Source organism: Palaemon carinicauda, chromosome 27 (genome assembly GCF_036898095.1).
Source record: "Palaemon carinicauda isolate YSFRI2023 chromosome 27, ASM3689809v2, whole genome shotgun sequence".
Classification (NCBI taxonomy): Eukaryota; Metazoa; Arthropoda; class Malacostraca; order Decapoda; family Palaemonidae; genus Palaemon; species Palaemon carinicauda.
In genome coordinates, this window is record NC_090751.1 from 8561183 (window position 1) to 8582815 (window position 21633).

The 21633-nt window shown below is 45.8% G+C and overlaps 1 protein-coding gene across 1 annotated transcript in view; it reads right to left on the minus strand.

The window, feature by feature from the left end:
- The window catches only part of LOC137620471 (uncharacterized), a 48600-nt gene extending 27368 nt beyond the window's left edge, over positions 1 to 21232 (minus strand). Inside the window, exons 1-4 of the mRNA XM_068350629.1 lie at positions 21130 to 21232; positions 16585 to 16759; positions 16248 to 16436; positions 725 to 777 (exon numbers count right to left, since the gene is read on the minus strand). Of these exons, the coding sequence (XP_068206730.1) occupies positions 725 to 777; positions 16248 to 16436; positions 16585 to 16746 (404 nt within the window). The 5' untranslated portion in view covers positions 16747 to 16759; positions 21130 to 21232. The remainder of the gene's footprint in view (positions 1 to 724; positions 778 to 16247; positions 16437 to 16584; positions 16760 to 21129) is intronic.
- Positions 21233 to 21633: the final 401 nt, after the last annotated feature.

Genomic DNA, 21633 nt, shown 5'->3' on the forward strand with positions numbered 1-21633 from the left:
ATTTTATTCTTGTAATAACCACAAATAAATACAGGTGAGGTGAGAACTTCATTGATTTGTATATTGGAGAAAAACTGAGCATACAGTACAGTAAATAAGCATTCAAATGCAGGGGATGTCTCAGTTTAACCTTGAACTTATCCTTTACCTGCCTCAGGAGTTGACATATAGACTTACACCATAATATCGAGCACTGGGACCTAGACCATTCAGTCATACAGAAATGGGGAGAAACCCCTGAAGTTGCATCAAGAAGTTCAATGTAAAGAGCTTGGAAAGCAAGATGAAAGAAAGGAAGCGGAAATGGGGGTATAGAAGACGACTAAAAAGTGAGAGGAGCTTGGGTCCGAAAGACAACTACACCAAGACCTTCAAGAACAGTAATGCCTATAGTGTACCTCAATACCTGCATCAAGAAACTAATCTCCAAATAATTTTCATGGCAATCTGATAGGATAACTGACATGCAATCCCAGTAAAATATAGTAAGGTGTAGATATATGCATCTTTATTGAAGGAAAAATTCATTCTATCCTTATTCTGATTAATTACTTAATAGGGAGTTGATCTGGATAACTCTTTTACCTCCTTCATGCAATTGGAAGTCTTGCGTTGTTATTTATAAGAACTTTAAAAAATGAAACTGACACACTTCTAAATATTCTTCTTTCAACCTTATTAATTCCATTGTATTGCAAAGTCGGCCTCTCGAGTCACATTTTACCAACATCCCCCAGTCCCACCACACCCATATCCCTGTCCACCACATCCATATATCTATAAAAGTAATCCCAAAAGTATTTAATGCATCATATGTTATATGTTATATTATCTGTAAAACCACTATTGCATATACAGTATGTGAAAAAGACTCTGTCCTCTGTTTACGATGGAATATTCATGACATGGTTCAGTGCACTGATAAGCATTAGCATGGAAATAAAAGATGAAAAAGAGGGGGAAATATGGGTGGCAAAATATTACACTAAGTACTCATCTATCATGGCAAACTATTGGTCCTAATCATGTTTATGCCCATGAATAAATTGGCTACTTCCCTAAATATACAGGAAAACAAATGGAAACCTTTAACAACCTACATTCACACATCTAACTTCAATTATATCTGTACTTCTCAAGTTGAGAGACAAAAATACATAGCCTTGAGATGACCTTTCCAACCACAATGAAATGATGTAATACTGGAGGAAAGTGTCGCAAGTTTTGTTAACTACTTGATAAATGTCCTAACTGGGAACAGAAAGGCATTGTCCTTATCCACACCATTTAGGTTTCCATTGGGTTGAAAAAGTAAACACAATGACAACATCTGCTCTCCATAAAGCCTGCAATAAGTTGGGTGTGAAGCAGAACCAGGTGTGAAGCAGAACCTAATGATGATGCTATGATAGATTGGATACCTCACGCCATATCTAAACCTATTAACTGATGCTGTGTAAAATGATATTTTGATTATAAAATGACAAATTCGAAGATAATTTGTATTTTTCCTAACCATACAAACCTTAGCTATTTACAAAGGGTTATTACTTTTAGCGTAGCTGAAATGGCGAGCCATTAGAATTTAACGAGGGTGTATTACCCCCGCGCTAGTTAGCGGGGGGGTAGGGGAGTGGTAGCTAGCTACCCCTCCTCCCCCTCACACACAGGTGAATACTCACTTTCACTTAGAGGTAGGACTTGTCTTGGGGGACAGGGCTGGCGGGCAAATATGTGTAAATAGCTAAGGTTTGTATGGTTAGGAAAAATACAAATTATCTTCGAATTTGTCATTTGTTCCGTAACCGAAATACAAACCACGCTATTTACAAAGGGTGACTTATCCCTTAGGAAGGGTGGAAAGTCCCCAGCCATACTGGCTTTGGCTTTACCCGGGGACTCAGAATCCGAGTGAGTCGCACTCGAGAAAAGGAGTCCCTGCACCTCACAAGTTCCTTGCACCGCAAGGAACCATGTGGCCTACGTAAGCTTGTGTGTGAAGGAAGAAGGGTGACCCGTCTTAGGCAGTTGACCTGGAGTTCCAGAAGGAACTCTGGGTTAAGACGTTCCCAATACCACCTCGTCAGGGTATGGGGGACGCGACAGTATTGACTCAATACTCGGAACACAAGGAAGCATGGTTTACCTGCAGAGGTTCGAGGTCAGCTATGCAGAGACCAGGATGCTGCTTCCCCGTAGAGGGGATGATGAAGAAAGAAGTAAGGGCCAGACATACTTCTTTCGTTCATGCAGACTAAAACCTGATAACAATGCCCTCAACCTTCTGCTACCTGTCCAAAAAGGAGCCTGAGGTTAGACCAGCTGTTGTGTAGCCACCACAGAGCGATAGAAAACGTATCGAGACTCCTGTGGGTCACGCCCTGCAGGAAGCGGGCTGCGAAGGTCATCAGACGCTTCCAGACTCCAGCTTGTAGCACCTGCGTCACAGAGTAGTATTACTCGAAGGCGAGGGACGTTGCGATGTATCCAACATCGTGCTGTAGGGCGACGTGACGGGGGAGGGTCTGAAGACAGGTCGAGATGAATGTCCTTGAGTCCGGGCTGAAGAGGTATACTGGTGACTCTCCCCCCATGTCCTCCTTGTGTTCCCAAATCGGCTGCAACTGAGGCCAAACTGCAGCTGTTCCCAGCGCTAACCTCTCGATTCCTGTACTGGCAAGAAAGAGAAGGTCTTGGGACATCAGACACAGAATGGAGACTCAAAATCTTGAATGAATCGGACCGAAGGGTCGGGACCCACAGATTCTGAGTCTAGCCAACAACTCAGGAGCGAGCCTGAATGTTGCCTTCCCCTCTTCCTTAGAAAGGGGGGGAGTAGTAAGAGACCAAGAAGATTGCCTACACACTGGCCGTGGCCAGAGTGAGCAGAAGACCCAGGGCGGAATACAATCCGAGGCCTGTCGTAAAAGGGTCTTGAGAAGATCTCTTAAAGGACTAAAAGTCCGAGCCATGCTCCAAGTTGGAGGTCTTCCTCCGACTAGGGCAGGGACGATCGTAGCTTCGCATGAGCGAGGATAGATCCAGCGGGCAGGAAAAAGTTATTCCTTTAAGCCTGAAGGTCAGGGAAAGGCTGAGCGACAGGCTTCATTGCCAAGAGCGGAAAGGAGTTTCCTCCCGCCGAAAGGCAATAAGACCGTTATTGCTGGAGAAGAGGCCTCACGGGAAGAGGTATATCTCCCACGGCACCAACCACCTTAGACTCTTCACTTTGCCTGGGAGACCCCTGTGGATGACTATCGCAGATGACGCGACCTCCGTACCGCGACTGTAGCGGGTTGTCTCTTCTAGAGGAGGAAGCGTAGTGTCTCCAGGCATGAAGCCGAAGCGACGCCCCGGTTCGGGAGAGATGTCGCAGTGTGGTTGCTTGAGTAGTCTGCGCCGTGGGAGAAGCTCTCCCGGGAGTTCCGTCAGGGGAAGCAGAGGGTCCAGAAACCGTTCTGCACATAGTCCCAGTGGAGCTCTCCCATTGAAAGGTTGACAGACAACCTGGTTTTGTTGAGACCCATTGTCCGCAGACAAAAAGGAGGGAAGACGCAGGCGTCGAAGTTGTCCCACCATCACCGGAATGCATCTTGCCAGAGTCTCGGGGTCTGAGACTGGGGGGAAAACTAGCGGAAGCTTGAGGTTCCAAGCTGTCGCGATCAGGTCCCCCAGACCAGCACTTGCTGGTTACCCAAGGTCAAAGACCCCTAGGTACACTCTCTCTATGAGGCTCTGCTCGGATAGTCTGAGAGAAACATTCCCCTGCCTGGAATGAGAGAGCCGATGGTGGAATTGAGAGAATCTCAATCATCCCGATATCTCTACTGCAAGATGTGAAGGTGTGAAAATGCGTCCCCTGCTGGTTAGCATGAAGTCGACACGCAACGGGGCGACTTGGCAGGAGCGGTAGGATCTGAAGAGGGGCCAGACTAAGGCCCTTAAGCCTGCCTGAATGATGGAGAGGTATCCTTCAGGTCTTGACCATAGGCCTGGACCGGAACATGCCCCCCCCCCCCTTTCCTTTGACGAGTCCGAGAACCGCATCAAGAATGTGGGGAAAGGACGAGAATATCCACTACCATCAAGAGGCTCCATAGGTCAACACCCATTGTAGGTTTAATAGTTCCGCTGGTCCCATAGGGCCAGGGAGTCCGGTTAAACATTGCCTGAAGCCACCGGAACTTGGATCGCCCCACATGGAACTTATCCTGAGGCGACCGTTCGGACTATAAACGGGTCAATGAGGAAAGAAGAACTAGGAAACGTTCCAAGGTAGGGCTGAAAACTCTGCTTGACTGAGAACAGGTACTGCGACTCTCCTCAGTCTTGCCACGGTGAACCGAAAGGAAGGCTCGGAGGATGTGGTAACAGAATCTGGCGTCCCCAGGTGGTCACCCATCCAAGTACCGACGTTGCTTAACCTCGCTGGCCGGACGAGAAGCGGGGTTTCCAACGTGGTAAGGCGGTTGACTCAATATCATGGCCAGATACTCCAGATGTTGAGGCAGAGGAAGAGAAGGCTCCAAGCAAAATACCATGAGCCCACACTCATGGTCAGCATTCGGAAGCTTTTCCCGGCGCTGAAGAAGGTCGAAACCCGAGCCTACCGGAGTTGACCAGCCCTCCAAACAGCAGAGGAGGCGGAAGTCTGCACCTGAGCGGCCAAGAGGAAGGCAGGGAGAGTTCTCTGGGGAAACAAACCTGCTATGCCACGGCGGGATAGCCACACTGCATCATAAGCAGGAATACTTGCAGTTTAGGCTGAATTCGACGAGCACCCTGGAAGATGGATGGAATGGAAACTGAAAGTACCCGTCCTTCCGATCCAGGGTTAAAGGAGTCCTGTCGCCTCGTTACCAGTCTGATCGATTCTGCTGGTCTACGCTGGCCGAAGTTTGTTCGACAAACTTGATCAGGGCTGAGAGGTCGACTATGGACATCCCCTCTCAGATCCTTCCTTACAAGAAAGGATCGACTGAGGGGGCCGGGGGTGAAGCCGTCGATGATCCTAAGGAAGACCTTCGCCTAAGGTATGGATCATTCTGCCCAACCGGGCAACTCTGCTGATGCTATGGCATAGAGGTTCAGAGACACTGAATTCGCTGACAGAGACGGCAGGCGCGATATCCTTGGCTACTCACAGAGATTGTGCGGGAATGGGCATCGGGAAGCTGTCATTCGGATGAGTAACCTTAAGCATCCTCCCAGCGAAAAAACCTGCAATCCTAGAGTTCGTGAACTCCTTTTAGGACTATGCCCCCCCGGGGGAGTCTCCCGTGCCATCTGTTCCTGACAGGAGGAAACTGCAATTGGACACCTTGTCCCAGTTGTCGTAGCCGATAACTTAGGCCGACGTGGTTGAAAGAAAAGGGAGCTGGAGCCCTGCAGTCTGGAAGAAAGCGCCTTGGAGGAGTGAAACCGGAAGTCGATTTACTCCGCACAGCAGACGTCTAAGTCTCTGTCCTTGGGCAAAGACAAAACTCTTCTCAAGGATGGAAGGGTGTCTGAGGTCGTTGACCTCCACAGATGAGACACCCGAATGAAGCCTTCAGTCAGCGCGTCCAGATGGTACAACATCGAGCTTGTCCGCAAGTAGATACTTAACGACGAAAGGCCAAGGTGCCTGAGCTCGAGAGGAGGAAAGTACCCTTGATCTTCCTGTAGCTTCCTTGAACCAAACCTCGGGCCGTAACCGAGGAGGGAAAGAACCTGGTAAGCTCCCAGAGGAAGAGGTAAGCAGTCACCCCTTGTCCGATGGAGAAATCTTCAACGGAAAGCCCCCCCCGCCAAAAATCCTTCCAGGGCGGGAGAAGGAGAGAGTACTCGTGCAGGAGAGGGGACCCTCGAGACCGACCTCTTGGGAACCAACTTCGCCCTGGGGGAAGTCACCACGAAGTCCACTCCTCTCTTTCTCTTCAGCGTAGGAGAGACAGCCGCTGGTTTGTTACCCTGGCCGGTGAGTGCTGGTTTAATAAACCTCATTAACGCCCGTGCCAGCGGATCAAACCATGTCTGCTGCTCCAAGGACACAGAGTCCGAAATCCTCGCTAAGGTGAAAGGGATCGGGCGATCCTTTGGAGAGGACACGACGGTTCCTGCCTGAAAAGAAGGTGGGAAGAATGCTGTACTGACCTGTCTTCGTCCTGCACTACCAACCTGTGCTTGGATGGAGGTGATCCCGAGTGCCGCCTAGGAGCACGCGTCCCTGCTGCTACCACCGGCTGTGGAATTCGCCGCGAACTATGGTCGCGCGAGGGCGAACAGTCGCGCAAAGGCGAATGGTCGCGCGGGCGCACAGGCGAGTGGTCGCGCGGGCGCGCAGGCGAGCGGTCGCGAGGGCGCGCAGGTGAGCGATCGCGCGGGCGCGCAGGCGAGCGATCGCGCGGGGCGCGCAGGCGAGCGATCGCGCGGGCGCGCGGGCGCGCAGGCGAATGGGCGTGACGGCGAGGGATCGTGCTGCCGCGTAGGTGAAGAAGATCGCTGGCGGTAAGCGATGGCGAGCAGCATGTGTAGGTGAATGATCGCGTGATAGGGTGCGATGGTGATCAGCATCCGCAAGAGGGCGAGCGTTCAGGGTTGTGCGATGAGGAGCAGCATGCGTAAGCGGGCAATCGTGCAGGGTTGTGCGATGGCGAGCAGCATGCGCAGGTGAATGATCGCGTGAAAGGGTGCGATGGTGATCAGCATCCGCAAGAGGGCGATCGTTCAGGGTGGTGCGATGAGGAGCAGCATGCGTAAGCGGGCAATCGTTCAGGGTTGTGCGATGGCGAGCAGCATGCGCAGGTGAATGATCGCGTGAAAGGGTGCGATGGTGATCAGCATCCGCAAGAGGGCGATCGTTCAGGGTGGTGCGATGAGGAGCAGCATGCGTAAGCGGGCAATCGTTCAGGGTTGTGCGATGGCGAGCAGCATGCGCAGGTGAATGATCGCGTGAAAGGGTGCGATGGTGATCAGCATCCGCAAGAGGGCGATCGTTCAGGGTTGTGCGATGAGGAGCAGCATGCGTAAGCGGGCAATCGTTCAGGGTTGTGCGATGGCGAGCAGCAGCCGCAGTTGAGGGTCGCGCGATGGCGATCAGCATCCGCAGTTGAGGGTCGCGCGATGGCGATCAGCATCTGCAGTTGAGGGTCGCGCGATGGCGATCAGCATCCGCAGTTGAGGGTCGCGCGATGGCGATCAGCATCTGCAGTTGAGGGTCGCGCGATGGCGATCAGCATCCGCAGTTGAGCTAGTAGCTGGCGAACCATGTTCCTTCAGAAGTGTTGGAGAACGTTGGCGTGCCAGCTGTAACACACGTGGGCGATCCGGAGATCGCTGGCGAGCTGATGATCGCTGACGAGCTGACGATCGCTGGCGAGCTGATGATCGCTGACGAGCTGATGATCGCTGACGAGCTGATGATCGCTGACGAGCAGAAGGCTACGCGTGGAAGCCTGTGCAAAGAAGAAGAGTCCTTGACCCCGACCTGAACCGAAGTTCTAGATCGCGAGGGCGAACGTGGGCGCACAGGGCACGTAACAGGAACCGCAGGGAAGATCATCTTGAAAGCGCTGACGAACAGGAGAGCGCTGACGAACAGAAGGGCGCGCAGGGAAACCCTGACACGCAAGGGAAGAACCCCCGTGGGGGCAACCCTTAGCCCCGAAGGGATCGTTGTCCGCCGGGAGACTGATGTCCGTCGGAAGACCGCTGTCCGTCGGGAAGACCGTTGTCCGTCGGGAAGACCGTTGCCCGTCGGAAGACGAGATTAGACTGCTGTCCATCTGCACCAAGACGGAAGATCGAGAAAAAGAAGTTGTAGGCTGCAAACGGAGATTCAAAAAGGCGCCTCAAGCACCCTTATAGGGAGATGAGAGGCCCTTACGACGAGGCGGACGGAGGGCCTTACGGCGAGGGAGGCCAACAGCAACAGCAACAGAAGAAACCTCCGAAGAGGAGTCTCTATGAGTGTACTCTCTCGCGAACGAAAGAGAAACACTTCGTGGAAGAGACTGGTCAGCCAGTGACCTAAAAGGGGCAATCCTCCGAAGAGGAGCTCCTGCAGTTGCCCAGCCCCTTGAGCGAAACTGCAGGTGCGACCGCTCAGCACCAAGAGCATAGTCGCACGAAAAAAAGGCAAGAGAAGAACCCCCCAAAAGAGGAAAAGCTCAAGCCTGGACAGGAAAAAAACTTCCCTCGGAAGGAAAGTTATCCGCCCAAGGAGGCAAGCCTCCTGACTGTTCTAAAATGAACTGGAGAGCTGTCCGTCGACACGGGAGTACTACCAGTAGAAGGAGACACGCCCCTGACGACAATACAAGGGGGGAGGCAGCAACAGCCGAATCCCCAGGACTCAACCAGACAGCTCACACCGTTGCTATATTACAGAAACGAACTAGATCGGTAACTGTAAAAAAATAAAAACAAATAATATTAGTACACATTCATTCCCCCGGGAAGGCTCCGAAGAGGAATCCCGAGGAAAAGGAACAAGAATTACACAACAGGCACGTGCCCTCACAACCACTTACACTCGCGGAAGGAGAGCTGTAACCAAAACAGAATTATAACAATTATAATTATGTAACTATGTAATTATGTAATTTAAAAATGAATGAACACTAAAGAAAAAAACGAAAACCCCGAAAGGAATCGTTCTACAAGCTGAAAAATTAACAACTACAATTAGATTCATAAACTAATTGAGACAAAATGTACGGCGTAGCAACCCCACCCACACGGGAAGGAAGCTACAAGGGCGTAGTAAAACATAGTAAAAGGGTGAACGACCTCAAGAGAGAGAGAGAGAGAAAGACCGAAGTCAAACTCGATCGCAACCCATAAAATTAGGCCGTGGTGGCCTAACTGCCGAGGCCTCCACGTAGATATCGTACACTACACACACACATCTGAAAAGGAAACTTACTTATTTCTATACTCAAATATATATACAAACATGAAAACATGTTTACATATATATTGAGTAAAAGAAAAGTAAGCGATTAAGTAAAGACAAAACAGACAATGGCTGCCAAGCGAGGACCAAGACAGAGACGTCTGTCACAGTCCGAGCCAAAAGTGAAAGTGAGTATTCACCTGTGTGTGAGGGGGAGGAGGGGTAGCTAGCTACCACTCCCCTACCCCCCCCGCTAACTAGCGCGGGGGTAATACACCCTCGTTAAATTCTAATGGCTCGCCATTTCAGCTACGCTAAAAGTAATAACCCTTTGTAAATAGCGTGGTTTGTATTTCGGTTACGGAACAAATAAATTTTTGAATATACTTACCCGGTGAATATATAATAGCTGACCTCTCCGGCGGCTCGACAGAAAAACACAAAAACTCGCGAGCGATCGCCATGAAGGTTGCGGGTGTGCCCACCAGCGCCAACTATCGGCCAGATACCGCATATACATGTAAACAGCTCCAGTTCTTCTCATCCCGCTGGGTCTCTATCGGGGAGGAAGGGGGGCCTTTAATTTATATATTCACCGGGTAAGTATATTCAAAAATTTATTTTATAATCAAAATATCATTTTTAAATATTAAACTTAGCCGGTGAATATATAATAGCTGATTCACACCCATGGTGGTGGGTAGAGACCAGTATTAATACAGTTTACAGCGTATATGCTTAGAGTTTTTGACAGTTATATCATAACAAAACCCAAATATATATAGGTACCTGGTAAGGAAGATGACTTTGACGATTACTCTGCCTTGTTAGTCTTGTCTTCCTCACGAAGCCCAGCCATCCTCTTAGGATGCTGAAAGACTCCCAGGAGCTGAAGTATCAAGGGCGGCAACCCATACAACAGGACCTCATCAAACCCCTAATCTGGGCGCTCTCAAGAAATGACATTTGACCACCCGCCAAATCAACCAGGATGCGAAAGGCTTCTTAGCCTTCCGTACAACCAAAAAACAAGATTAAAAACATTTCAAGAGACAGATTAAAAGGATATTGGAATTAAGGGAATGTAGTGGTAGAACCCTCACCCACTACTGCACTCGCTGCAACGAATGGACCCAGTGTGTAGCAGTCCTCATAAAGAGTCTGGACATCTTTTAAGTAAAATGACGCGAATACTGACTTGCTTCTCCAAAAGGTCGCGTCCATAATACTTCGCAGAGATCTATTTTGCTTAAAGGCCACGGAAGTTGCTATAGCTCTTACTTCGTGTGTCTTAACTTTAAGCAAGCATCGGTCTGTTTCATTCAAGTGAGAATGAGCCTCTTGGATTAAAAATCTGATAAAATATGACAAAGCATTCTTTGACATAGGTAATGATGGCTTCTTAACTGAGCACCATAAGGCCTCAGATCCACCTTGTAAGGACTTAGTACGAGCTAAGTAGAACTTAAGAGCTCTAACAGGACACAGTACTCTTTCAAGTTCGTTGCCTACGATCTCTGACAGGCAAGGTATATCAAATGACTTAGGCCAAGGACGAGAAGGCAGTTCATTTTTGGCCAGGAAACCAAGTTGAAGTGAACATGTGGCTTTATCTGTGGAAAAGCCGATGTTCTTACTGAAGGCATGAATTTCACTGACCCTTTTAGCCGAAGCCAAGCACACTAGGAAAAGCGTCTTGAGGGTGAGATCCTTCAGGGAGGCTGAACGTAATGGCTCAAACCTGTCTGACATCAGGAACCTTAGGACCACGTCTAAGTTCCATCCAGGAGTTGCCATACGACGTTCCTTAGAGGTCTCGAAAGACTTAAGGAGATCTTGGAGATCTTTATTGTTGGAAAGATCTAAGCCTCTATGTCGAAAGACCGAAGCCAACATGCTCCTGTAGCCCTTAATAGTGGGTGCTGAGAGGGAGCGAACATTTCTCAGATGTAACAGAAAATCTGCGATTTGGGCTACAGAGGTACTGGAAGAGGACACAGATGCTGACTTGCACCAGTCTCGAAAGACTTCCCACTTCGACTGGTATACTTTGATGGTAGAAGCTCTCCTAGCTCTCGCAATCGCACTGGCTGCCTCCTTCGAAAAGCCTCGAGCTCTTGAGAGTCTTTCGATAGTCTGAAGGCAGTTAGACGAAGCGCAGGGAGGCTTTGATGAACATCCTTTACGTGGGGCTGACGTAAGAGATCTACCCTTAGAGGAAGACTCCTTGGAATGTCTACCAGCCATTGAAGTACCTCGGTGAACCACTCTCTCACGGGCCAGAGGGGAGCAACCAACGTCAACCTTGTCCCTTCGTGAGAGGCGAACTTCTGCAGTACCTTGTTGACTATCTTGAATGGTGGGAATGCATACAAGTCCCGGTGAGACCAGTCCAGTAGAAACGCGTCTATGTGGATCGCCTCTGGATCTGGGACTGGTGAGCAATAGATTGGGAGCCTTTTGGTCAACGAGGTGGCAAAGAGGTCCATGGTGGGTTGACCCCAAGTCGCCCAAAGACTCTGGCACACGTCCTTGTGGAGGGTCCATTCCGTGGGTATCACCTGACCCCTTCGACTGAGACAGTCTGCCAAGACGTTCAAGTCCCCCTGGATGAACCTTGTCAACAGGGAGATGCCTCGATTTTTTGACCATATGAGGAGGTCCCTTGCGATCACGCACAGCGTGTGGGAGTGAGTGCCTCCTTGCTTGGAGATGTATGCCAAAGCTGTGGTGTTGTCTGAATTGACCTCTACCACTTTGTTTCGAAGAATGTTCTCGAAATTCCTCAAGGCCAAGTGGACTGCTAATAGCTCCTTGCCGTTGATGTGCATGCTCTTCTGAACTGAGGTCCACAGACCCGAGCATTCCCGACCGTCCAGGGTCGCACCCCAACCCAAATCCGACGCGTCTGAGAACAACACGTGGTTTGGGTTCTTGACTGCTAGGGACAGGCCCTCTCTCAGACTGATATTGCTGTCCCACCAGTTCAGGCATGCTTTTACTGGTTCGGAGACTGGGATTGATACCGTCTCTAAAGTCTTGCCCTTGTTCCAGTGAGAGGCTAAATGGAACTGGAGAGGCCGAAGGTGCAGTCTCCCTAGCGAGACAAACTGCTCCAGGGATGAGAGAGTCCCTACGAGACTCATCCAACTCCTTACTGAACAACGTTCTCTCTTCAGCATTAGTTGGACTTTGAGCAGGGCTTGTTCTATTCAGGTGGCAGACGGAAAAGCCCGAAAAACTAGACTGCGAATCTCCATCCCCAAATATAGAATAGTCTGGGATGGGATCAGTTGGGACTTTTCTAAGTTGACCAAAAGTCCCAACTCCTTGGCCAGACCCAACGTCCAATGTAGATCCTGCAGACAGCGATGACTGGACGATGCTCTGAGAAGCCAGTCGTCCAAGTACAGGGAGGCTCGGATTCCCGATAGATGAAGGAATTTTGCCACATTCCTCATGAGCCTCGTAAACACGAGAGGAGCAGGACTGAGGCCAAAGCACAGTGCTCGAAACTGGTACACCACATTCCTGTAAACAAACCTCAGAAACGGTTGGGAATCCGGGTGTATAGGAATGTGGAAGTACGCATCTCGCAGGTCGAGAGACCATCCAGTCTCCCTCTCTGACCGCTGCTAAGACGGACTTCGTGGTCTCCATCGTAAATTTTGTTTTCGTAACAAAAACGTTGAGCGCACTGACGTCTAGCACTGGCCTCCAACCTCCTGTATGCTTTGGGACTAGGAAGAGAAGGTTGTAAAACCCCGGTGATTGAAGGTCCGAGACTTTCACCACCGCTCCCTTCTCTAGCAACAGAGACACTTCTTGATTTAGGGCTTGTCTCTTTGACTCCTCTCGGTACCTGGGAGAGAGGTCTATGGGAGTTGTTACTAGAGGAGGTTTGCGTACAAACGGTATTTTGTACCCCTCTTTGAGCAACAGAACAGACTCTTGGTCTGCACCCCTCTTCTCCCAGGCCTGCCAGAAGCTGTTCAATCTGGCCCCTACCGCTGTCTGAGGCTGTGGGCAGTCAGACTCTGCCACGGGAGGACTTGGCTCCTCTCTTCTTACCTCTCTTTCCCTCGGCACGAGAGCCTCCCCTGCTGGGAGCTCTGCCACGAAAGGGCGGGATAAATCTAGACGCAGGAGTCTCGATCCTGGGTCTCACAACAAAGGATGAAGAAGGAGCTCCCTTGCGAGCAGAGGACGCCATCAGGTCATGTGTGTCCTTCTGCACAAGCGAAGCAGCTATATCCTTAACCAGCTGTTGTGGAAACAAGGCAGCCGATAAGGGAGCAAAGAGCAGTTCCGATCTCTGACAGGGAGTAACTCCTGCTGAAAGGAAAGAGCAAAGGGTTTCTTCTTCAAGACTCCCGACGTAAAGGTGGAGGCGAGCTCATTGGAGCCATCGCGGATGGCTTTGTCCATACAGGACATGATAAGTAAGGATACATCTTGGTCGGCAGACGAGATCTTCCTACTTAATGCTCCTAAAGACCAATCAAGAAAGTTAAAAACTTCAAAGGCCCTGTATACGCCTTTAAGTAGATGGTCAAGGTCCGAGGAGGACCAACAAATTTTCGAGCGTCTCATGGCCAGGTGACGGGGAGAGTCAACGGGGAGAGTCTACGAGGCTTGAGAAGTCACCCTGGGCAGAGGCAGGGACTCCCAAGCCGAGAACTTCTCCCGTGTCATACCAGACGCTCGATCTAGAAGCAAGCTTAGAAGGTGGGAAGGCAAGGGCCGTCTTCCCCAAACTCCTCCTGGTATCCAACCAGTCGCCTAGAAGACGTTAAGCCCTCTTAGAAGAGCGAGAAAGCACTAGCTTAGTAAAGGCAGGCTTGGTAGCAGCTAAGCCTAGAGCAAACTCAGACGGAGGCGAACGAGGAGCAACAGCAACAAAATGATCTGGAAAAAGATCCTTGAAAATCATCATGATCTTCTTAAAATCCATCGAAGGTTGAACAGCCTTAGGTTCTTCTACATCTGACAAAACGTCCAAAGAATTATCATCAGGATGAGGATCAGCAACGTCCTCATCTGAAGGAACCTCGTCCGACAACTGATGAGTCTCAAGCAAGGGAGAGACCTGCCTTGGTGGCAATGCTTGACAAGCAGAGTCCACACGCACAGGAGCATCAGTAGCAGTCCAGGACGCTACGTCATGTAACTGCTTAACGGACTGACTAGCAACAACAACAGGAGCGGGAGGACGCTCGACGTCAACTCGAGACTGCCTTGACTGCCTAGACTGAGCAGTTAAAACAACTCTTGACTGCGGTGCTTGACGCTCAACGTCAAAACAAGTCAACTTAGCTGGTTGGCGAACGTCCTGAACGTCAACACGAGCATGCGGCAGCGGCTGAACGTCCACAAGCAGCTGAAAGTCAACACGGGACTGCATCGAGTGAGGCTCTACGTCACGTGACTGACGTGACTTTGTAACGTCAACGTCAACAGGACGAGCAAAGGCTCGTTTGGGCGGCTGACGGCCAGGATCTCGATCAGCTAAACGGCGAGGATCATCGTGAACCTGCTCAGCAGTATAATCCTCCATAAGAGAGGCAAGCTTATTCTGCATATCTTGCAGTACAACCCATTTAGGATCAACGGGAGTGGGTGCGGTTCGAGACGAGGGTAACGTCTGTGACTGCAAAACATTGCCTACACTAAGACTCTCGGAGCCTGTGTTACGCTTCTGTTTAGGCGGCGAGCAGTCTTCCGATGACTGCACAGGGTCAGAGCTGTCCCAATGGCTACAACCAGGACGCTGGACCTGTCCTGAAGGGACTGACTTTCGCTTTAAGGGTCTCGAAACCTTGCTCCACGGTTTCTTACGCGAGAAGCCTTCGGATGACGAGGAGAAAACCGCCTCGCTCGTCTTATGGTAGGGGCGGTCTTGACGAGACACGCCCGAAACCATAGAGGGAACGTCTGTTCGTTGGTTAAAGCCTCTCGTCCCCATAAGTCCTACGACATTACTTCTCCCTGGTGCATGGGAGCTTGCAAGAGGTCTCGGACTAGGCGAACGACAGGCACGAACAGACGAACCCTCGGTCGCAACACTGATAACACTTTGCGCACTAATCACTTTATCCCCACGATTTTCTAATGTGGCACTCTGACACTTTAACTCTTTTACATCCGCCATGAGTTGATTACGGTCCGTAGCTAAAGATTCAACTCTCTCGCCCAAAGCTTGAATGGCACGTAACATATCCCGCATTGATGGTTCATGAGTGCTAGTAGAAGGTTCAGGCACAACTACTACTGGGGAAGGATTAGGTTCAGGGGCATGGGAGGAGGAAAATTCTAATGATCTAGAGGAACTTCTCCTCACCCTATCTCTCTCTAGCTTACGAGAATACTTATCAAACTCTAGCCAGTCGAATTCCGAAAGTACCACGCACTCATCACACCGATCTCCTAATTGACGGGTTTTACCCCGACAATTAGAACACACAGTATGTGGGTCGAGAGAGGCCTTTGGAAGACGTTTGTTACAATCCCTAGCATTACATTTACGAAATTTAGGAATTGGAGAAGGGTCAGCCATTTTGAAAAGTCAAAGAAAGTCCAAAAACAATCCAAAGTCATCAACAATTAAATCTATCCAAAAAAGAGTTCAAGAGTTTAAATTGAAGATAAAAACACCTGCACTGCGAAAGCTCAAAACCAAAAAGAAGTACTTCACCAAGACTGTTGAAAAACTCCAGGTTAACAGCGAGTAATGGAATCAACTTGTCGACAAGACCGACAGAGAAGAACTGGAGCTGTTTACATGTATATGCGGTATCTGGCCGATAGTTGGCGCTGGTGGGTACACCCGCAACCTTCATGGCGATCGCTCGCGAGTTTTTGTGTTTTTCTGTCGAGCCGCCGGAGACGTCAGCTATTATATATTCACCGGCTAAGTTTAATATTTAAAAACCTTTGAATACAGACTAACTCAATGGCTCATATGGACCCTTTATAAAACTTTAACGCTAAAATGAAGTACCATTTCCATTGCATGAAAAACTTGCTTAAAATTCACGATTGGACTTCCAGTTTTGTCAAGAAGTTTCAGGGTTTCATAAACTTCATGAAAATCATCTATATCCCTTAATTATAAAAATGGATGGCTTCTCTGAGAAATCCAAAATCAATCTTTAATGACCCCAATCATAAAAATAATGGTACTTCGAAGCTCATGCTTTGACTTCTACTCTACATTAAAAACTTTTTATGCAACTTCATGTTAAAGTTTTAAGAACAGCATGAGCAATATCAATATAGCAACTGTATACAGTACAATGAATAATGTTATTGGTAATACTGTGATACCTGTAGTAACTACTGTAATGAGTCAGATCTAAGATCTACATACTTGCTGTCTAGCTGCTTGAAGTCTGGCAGCAAGAGCTGGTGGCAAATTTGGATTATGAGATCCTGGGCGCCGACTCTGTTCAAGGAGTTGAGCCCGAGCTAGTACCAAGTTGGAAGACTGACGGGAAGCCAGTTTTCGTGCAAGCTCAGCTGGCGTTAATCTCATTGATGCTAAATCGTGGACTGTATCCTGTAAAATTTATAAAAACTCATTATTGCTTGAAAAATGAGAAACTCTTGGCTGTTTCATGCTATTCTTAAAAAAATTATTTATTTGTACATTTTCTTGTTAAAACAAAAAGAATCTTTTTTTGTCATTCAATACAATGGTAACTTACATCCCAAATAGGCCTATTTGATGTATATTTATGATGTGGCTGAGGTCCCGAATGATACACTCTTCTTGGAGACTGAGAATGGCTATCAGTACCTTCCCTATGACCAAGTCCATCACTACCCCATCCAGAGCGTCCTCGACTCCATGGCCGCTCCTGATCCATCGTTCACCTGCAGCTGTTCAATAAAATGATGTTTTTATTTTTCTTGATTCACTACAGTCTTAAAAACAAAAGATGAACTTTTGAAAATTCTTTAGCTACACAGTCATTAATAACATATGACGAAATGTATTAATTATTCAGAACAACTAACATCTAAAAATATATGATATTTTTGTATGTTTTTTTTTTCTTTTTTTTTTTTTTGTTACATGAGTAACTGCAACTGATGAATAAAACAAGGACTGTACCCAATATGAGCAGCTTTATGAAGGTATAACTAGATCTATTATATAAGCACATAATGTGGTGTGTACTCTTATTTGTACTGATATCTCCCAAATGTAGAAAAGTTGCCAATTCTCTTAACAAAGATTTATCTAAAATTAATCTGAAGAGCCGTCAATCCTTGAAAAACCCAAAAATGATCATCTAAAGATGTAAAACATTGGATCCACACCACACAGATCCTTTTATCAAAAATGTCTATTTCTACATGTAATCCATCTAAAATTATAGGCATAATTTTGTCAATCCTAAGGATATATTTTTGTTTTTTTACTCTGTTCTTTTGAATATTGTTCCTCAGTTTAACTTCCTCCAACCGACTCATATTTCAAATGGTTGGATGAAAACCTGAGTATGAAAGGCTAAAATTTATCCTCTAATGAAAGTATTAACTTAAGAGACCATCTTCCTTCATCTAAACGAACAATTACCGGTACATCATATGTCAAATTATTACTAGGCTGGTATCAGATAATTAGCAAACAGATAAGATTAAGCAGGAAAACTGACTTATGAAGAAACACTGAAACAATAATCATCCCAAGAACTTATAAGATCATCTTCCTATTTTGTTTGTATTTGTTTGGAAAAGAATCTACATCCAAATTGTTCCGTCGCAAAAGAGGATGATCCCAAGGAGGAAAGACACCTCAGTCCATACTAAACTACTGACAGAATCGTGGTTAACAGTGCAGGCTGAAAAATTACATAGAGAGAACCACAAGCCAAATATAATGGAGTAGATTAGTGGCGATGTGAACCACGCCTGGAAGTAATCATGCAGGTAGTGCCTACACACACATGACCATACATCTTTCTTATTTACAAATTAAAATGTGAAAAGTACTGTCATTTTGCAACCTTATTGAATTTTTTGTGATTAGTGATGGGTGCTTATTATACATATTCTATTCTCAATTTTCTTTTTTCAAAGACAAATAAAAGCTTGCCCTCTATCAAGACAGTATGTGCCAAACTTGGTTGGTAAGAAATATGTTAACCTGTTCAATACTAAAGGAGAAACAGAAGTTGCCACTTGTCAAATAATGCATAATGTGCTAGGTTAGGTTGGAGTGAATCTCTGAGTTTTTTATGATTTGAGACACTTTGAGACACGTTAATTGGAGGGGTCCAGGGGAGGAAGTGCACCCAAGCCTGTAAGGGCTTGGTGTACTTGGTTAGGTTGGAGGGTATCCTGTTATGGTCCTAACTACAATTTTTATTTTCTAAGGATAATATTTGCATTAGATTATGGTTACTGACAACCCAGGAATTATGTATCTTGCAAAATTACGATGATGTAATTCATGAAAATACTGTATGCCCTTTCTGACAAGTGTAATTCACTAATTTTTGGGTGTCACCCACCAAAAGAGCCTGCCTTCCTACTGGGGTCCAATTATAATTTTTATACTGTTTCAAAGGGGGCTAGGAATACACATACACGCACAAAAGGTGGTATTACTAACAATGATGGTAGAAAACGCATGAAAAATGAAATACAGTAACCAATTGGAAGGGTTGTATTTTTTTCTCAGTTAAATAAATATAGGACTACCGGTATTCCAAAGTTATGCACATAGGTACAGTAATTCAAATAATGCTAAAATTCATATTTATCATAATCACAACATACTAGACTAGGTGATGCTGGGATGCATACTCAAAAATAATTACGGACACTGTACAAGAGAAACTACAGAATCATTACAGTACAGTGTCCACCAGGGGTTGAAATTGCATTTTTCCTTTCTTGCAGTAAAATCTTTTCAATCAAAATAATACGAAATCCATAAAAACTTTTGGTAATTGATGATTACTATAGTGTTTGCCAATGTGCAATTTGAGTCAGAGGAATTTGTTCTAATTTCCAAAGAGATCTGAACGGTGTCATGCGATGAGGTTCCCGCCTGGATTACGTTTAAAGATTTTGAGACTTAAAGGCCGCTCATGAATGGCAGAGGCAAGGGACAGTGACGTTGCCTTATCAAACAGGACAATGCCCTAGAGACTGACCACATTACATATGATCAGCGCCCAAGCCCCCTCTCCACTCAAGCGACCAAAGGAACTATCGAGTTTGAGCGGGACTCGAATCAGTCTGGCAATCACCAGGCAAGGATCGAATTTTGTTTTTTCAAAAAAAGTTGTGGAATGGGGCAATACAGAAGCCAGATAGGTTTTTTAATGTTACACTTCTCCAATCAACTACAATTTTGCAATTTTATCCTAATCCCAGAAAACCTGCTTCAGTTGACAATATAGCCTATACATTTGAGTTTTACTCTTACGTGTTTTATCTTTGGTAAATTTTACAATAAATTTTATGAAATGGCTTCTTTGTGTTCTATGTGGCAACCAGCTTAAAGTAATGATTTTTAGTTCAGCAATGTGTATCAATAAATTCTAATATATATATATATATATATATATATATATATATATATATATATATATATATATATATATATATATATCGTGAATATTTTGTGGTTCCTAATACACACCACATAAAGGCAAATCACCATCTGAAGCATCTTATTCTGAAGAAGGTGCGGGAAATAGTCCAGTTTCATTATAAAACAGTGCAATATTAGTTAGGGCACTGCAACTTGCATAACTGAATATATCTTTGCAAATACTGTTCACTATTGTATCTTGAATTCCACATACTACCGACGGAAACCTCTATCAACGAAGTTACAGATTTTGATGAAAAAACTACCTTTTTTCTTAGTACATAGCACAAGTCTCCTTCCACCAAATATTTCAGAAAGACTAATAGTAATAGGTGGGGCTTCTATCGTAAGTCCATTTTTGAACAGCGGCTGGAGTGCTAAGCTAAAATTCACCCCTTTGTTTGGTTTGCATAATTAAGACTTCCAAAATACTAGCATATGAGGCTAGAGTGTGTAGCTAAACATGTACCGCTTGCCAGAACATAGAGTAATGAGATTTGGTGTATGTGCAGGCAAAGAAAAATGAGCCGTAACCAGAGATATGGATCCAATGTAGTACTGCCTGGCCAATCAAAGGAGCCAATAACTCTCCAGCGGTAGTATCTAAATTAAACCAATAAGTCATTAGCTACGAACAACTCCATAGAAAATGGGATGGAAAATCACATTTTCTATACGTCCGGAAGTCTTGGCAAACTAATACTCCAGTATTTTGACCGTGTATCATTATTATTATTCAGTTTTGATAACAGTAACTTTTTTATTTACGATGACTTTATGATAATGACTTGCGGAAACAACACTAATTTGAATATCTTACAATTGGACTGGTACAATGTATACTTCATGGAGTTTTGAACGTATTTGATGACGATAACAACTGGAAGCCATAGTTTTTCAGTTGGGGGGAGTCGACCCACCATAACTAAAATGCGATAGATTTCTGCCAAGAACCATTATCAAAAACATTCTAAACCCCAAACAAAACTTTTAAAACAGATCTATTTTCTACAAACTGTGTATTGCACAGCTGTATAACTTTACCAATAGGGATAGCATGTACATAGGTGGTTTATTAAAGTTTTGGGGTGTATGTATGATAGCGGCCACCTCTAAGTATGATTACGGCTAACTTAAAATAAGGCAGTGTAAGGGGGGTCGCAGGGGGGCATTAGCCCCCCTCCCCCGTTAGCTAAGAAGGTAAGGACAAGGCTTGTAGGTTAGGTTGGAGGGGAAAGTTGAGGTTAGTTGATATCCATCTTTAATCCACAAGGGAAGAACAGGCCGCTGATATACAAAGGCTCCAAAGTTTTCTTTTTGAGTGATACGATGTCTTAGATCAGGATAGTGATGGGGATAATGTAAGGATTGCAGGATAAAAGTTGAAACCAAAATACGAACTAATCTCAAAAAATAAGTTATCAATGTATAAACTATATTAAAGCAGACCAGGTTATACTGCTTTACCCTAAGCATAGCCTATGCCAAGGGCTAATGAACTGAGAGGAATAATGACTATCTAGAAGAACCATAAGCCTTCATTATTATTAAAATCGAGAGTTCAACATAAAAAATCATTTATGGGAATAATTAACTTTAACATAAGCATCTATCTCAATTTAAAAAATCAATTTCTTACCTCCGCTGTGTCGTCTGTCAGTAAAGATTCAATGTTGTCGGTGAGTACGACCCAAATTCTGGTCAAAAATAACATTTTATATTATATAGATGAATAAAAAAAATCCACAGCTTCTTTTTTATTCTCTTAAATATATAAAAATAACAATTTGCTCCATATAACGTTGTTCAAGATTTGTTAAGTTACCTATATTTCGGTATGAAGAAATTTGTGTTTTACTTTACTTCGTTATGAAAACATTAAACAGTAATTTGAACTTTAAATGAAATAAATGAAAAAATCAACCCATAATATTTTCTGTCGTAGAATTAAATCTAAAACCTCTGTTCAGTCAAAAGACTACATAATCTATATTTTACCTTTGTTATATGAGATCAAAGAATGTTTCTCTCTCTCTCTCTCTCTCTCTCTCTCTCTCTCTCTCTCTCTCTCTCTCTCTCTCTCTCTCTCTCTCTCTCTCTCTCTCTATATATATATATATATATATATATATATATATATATA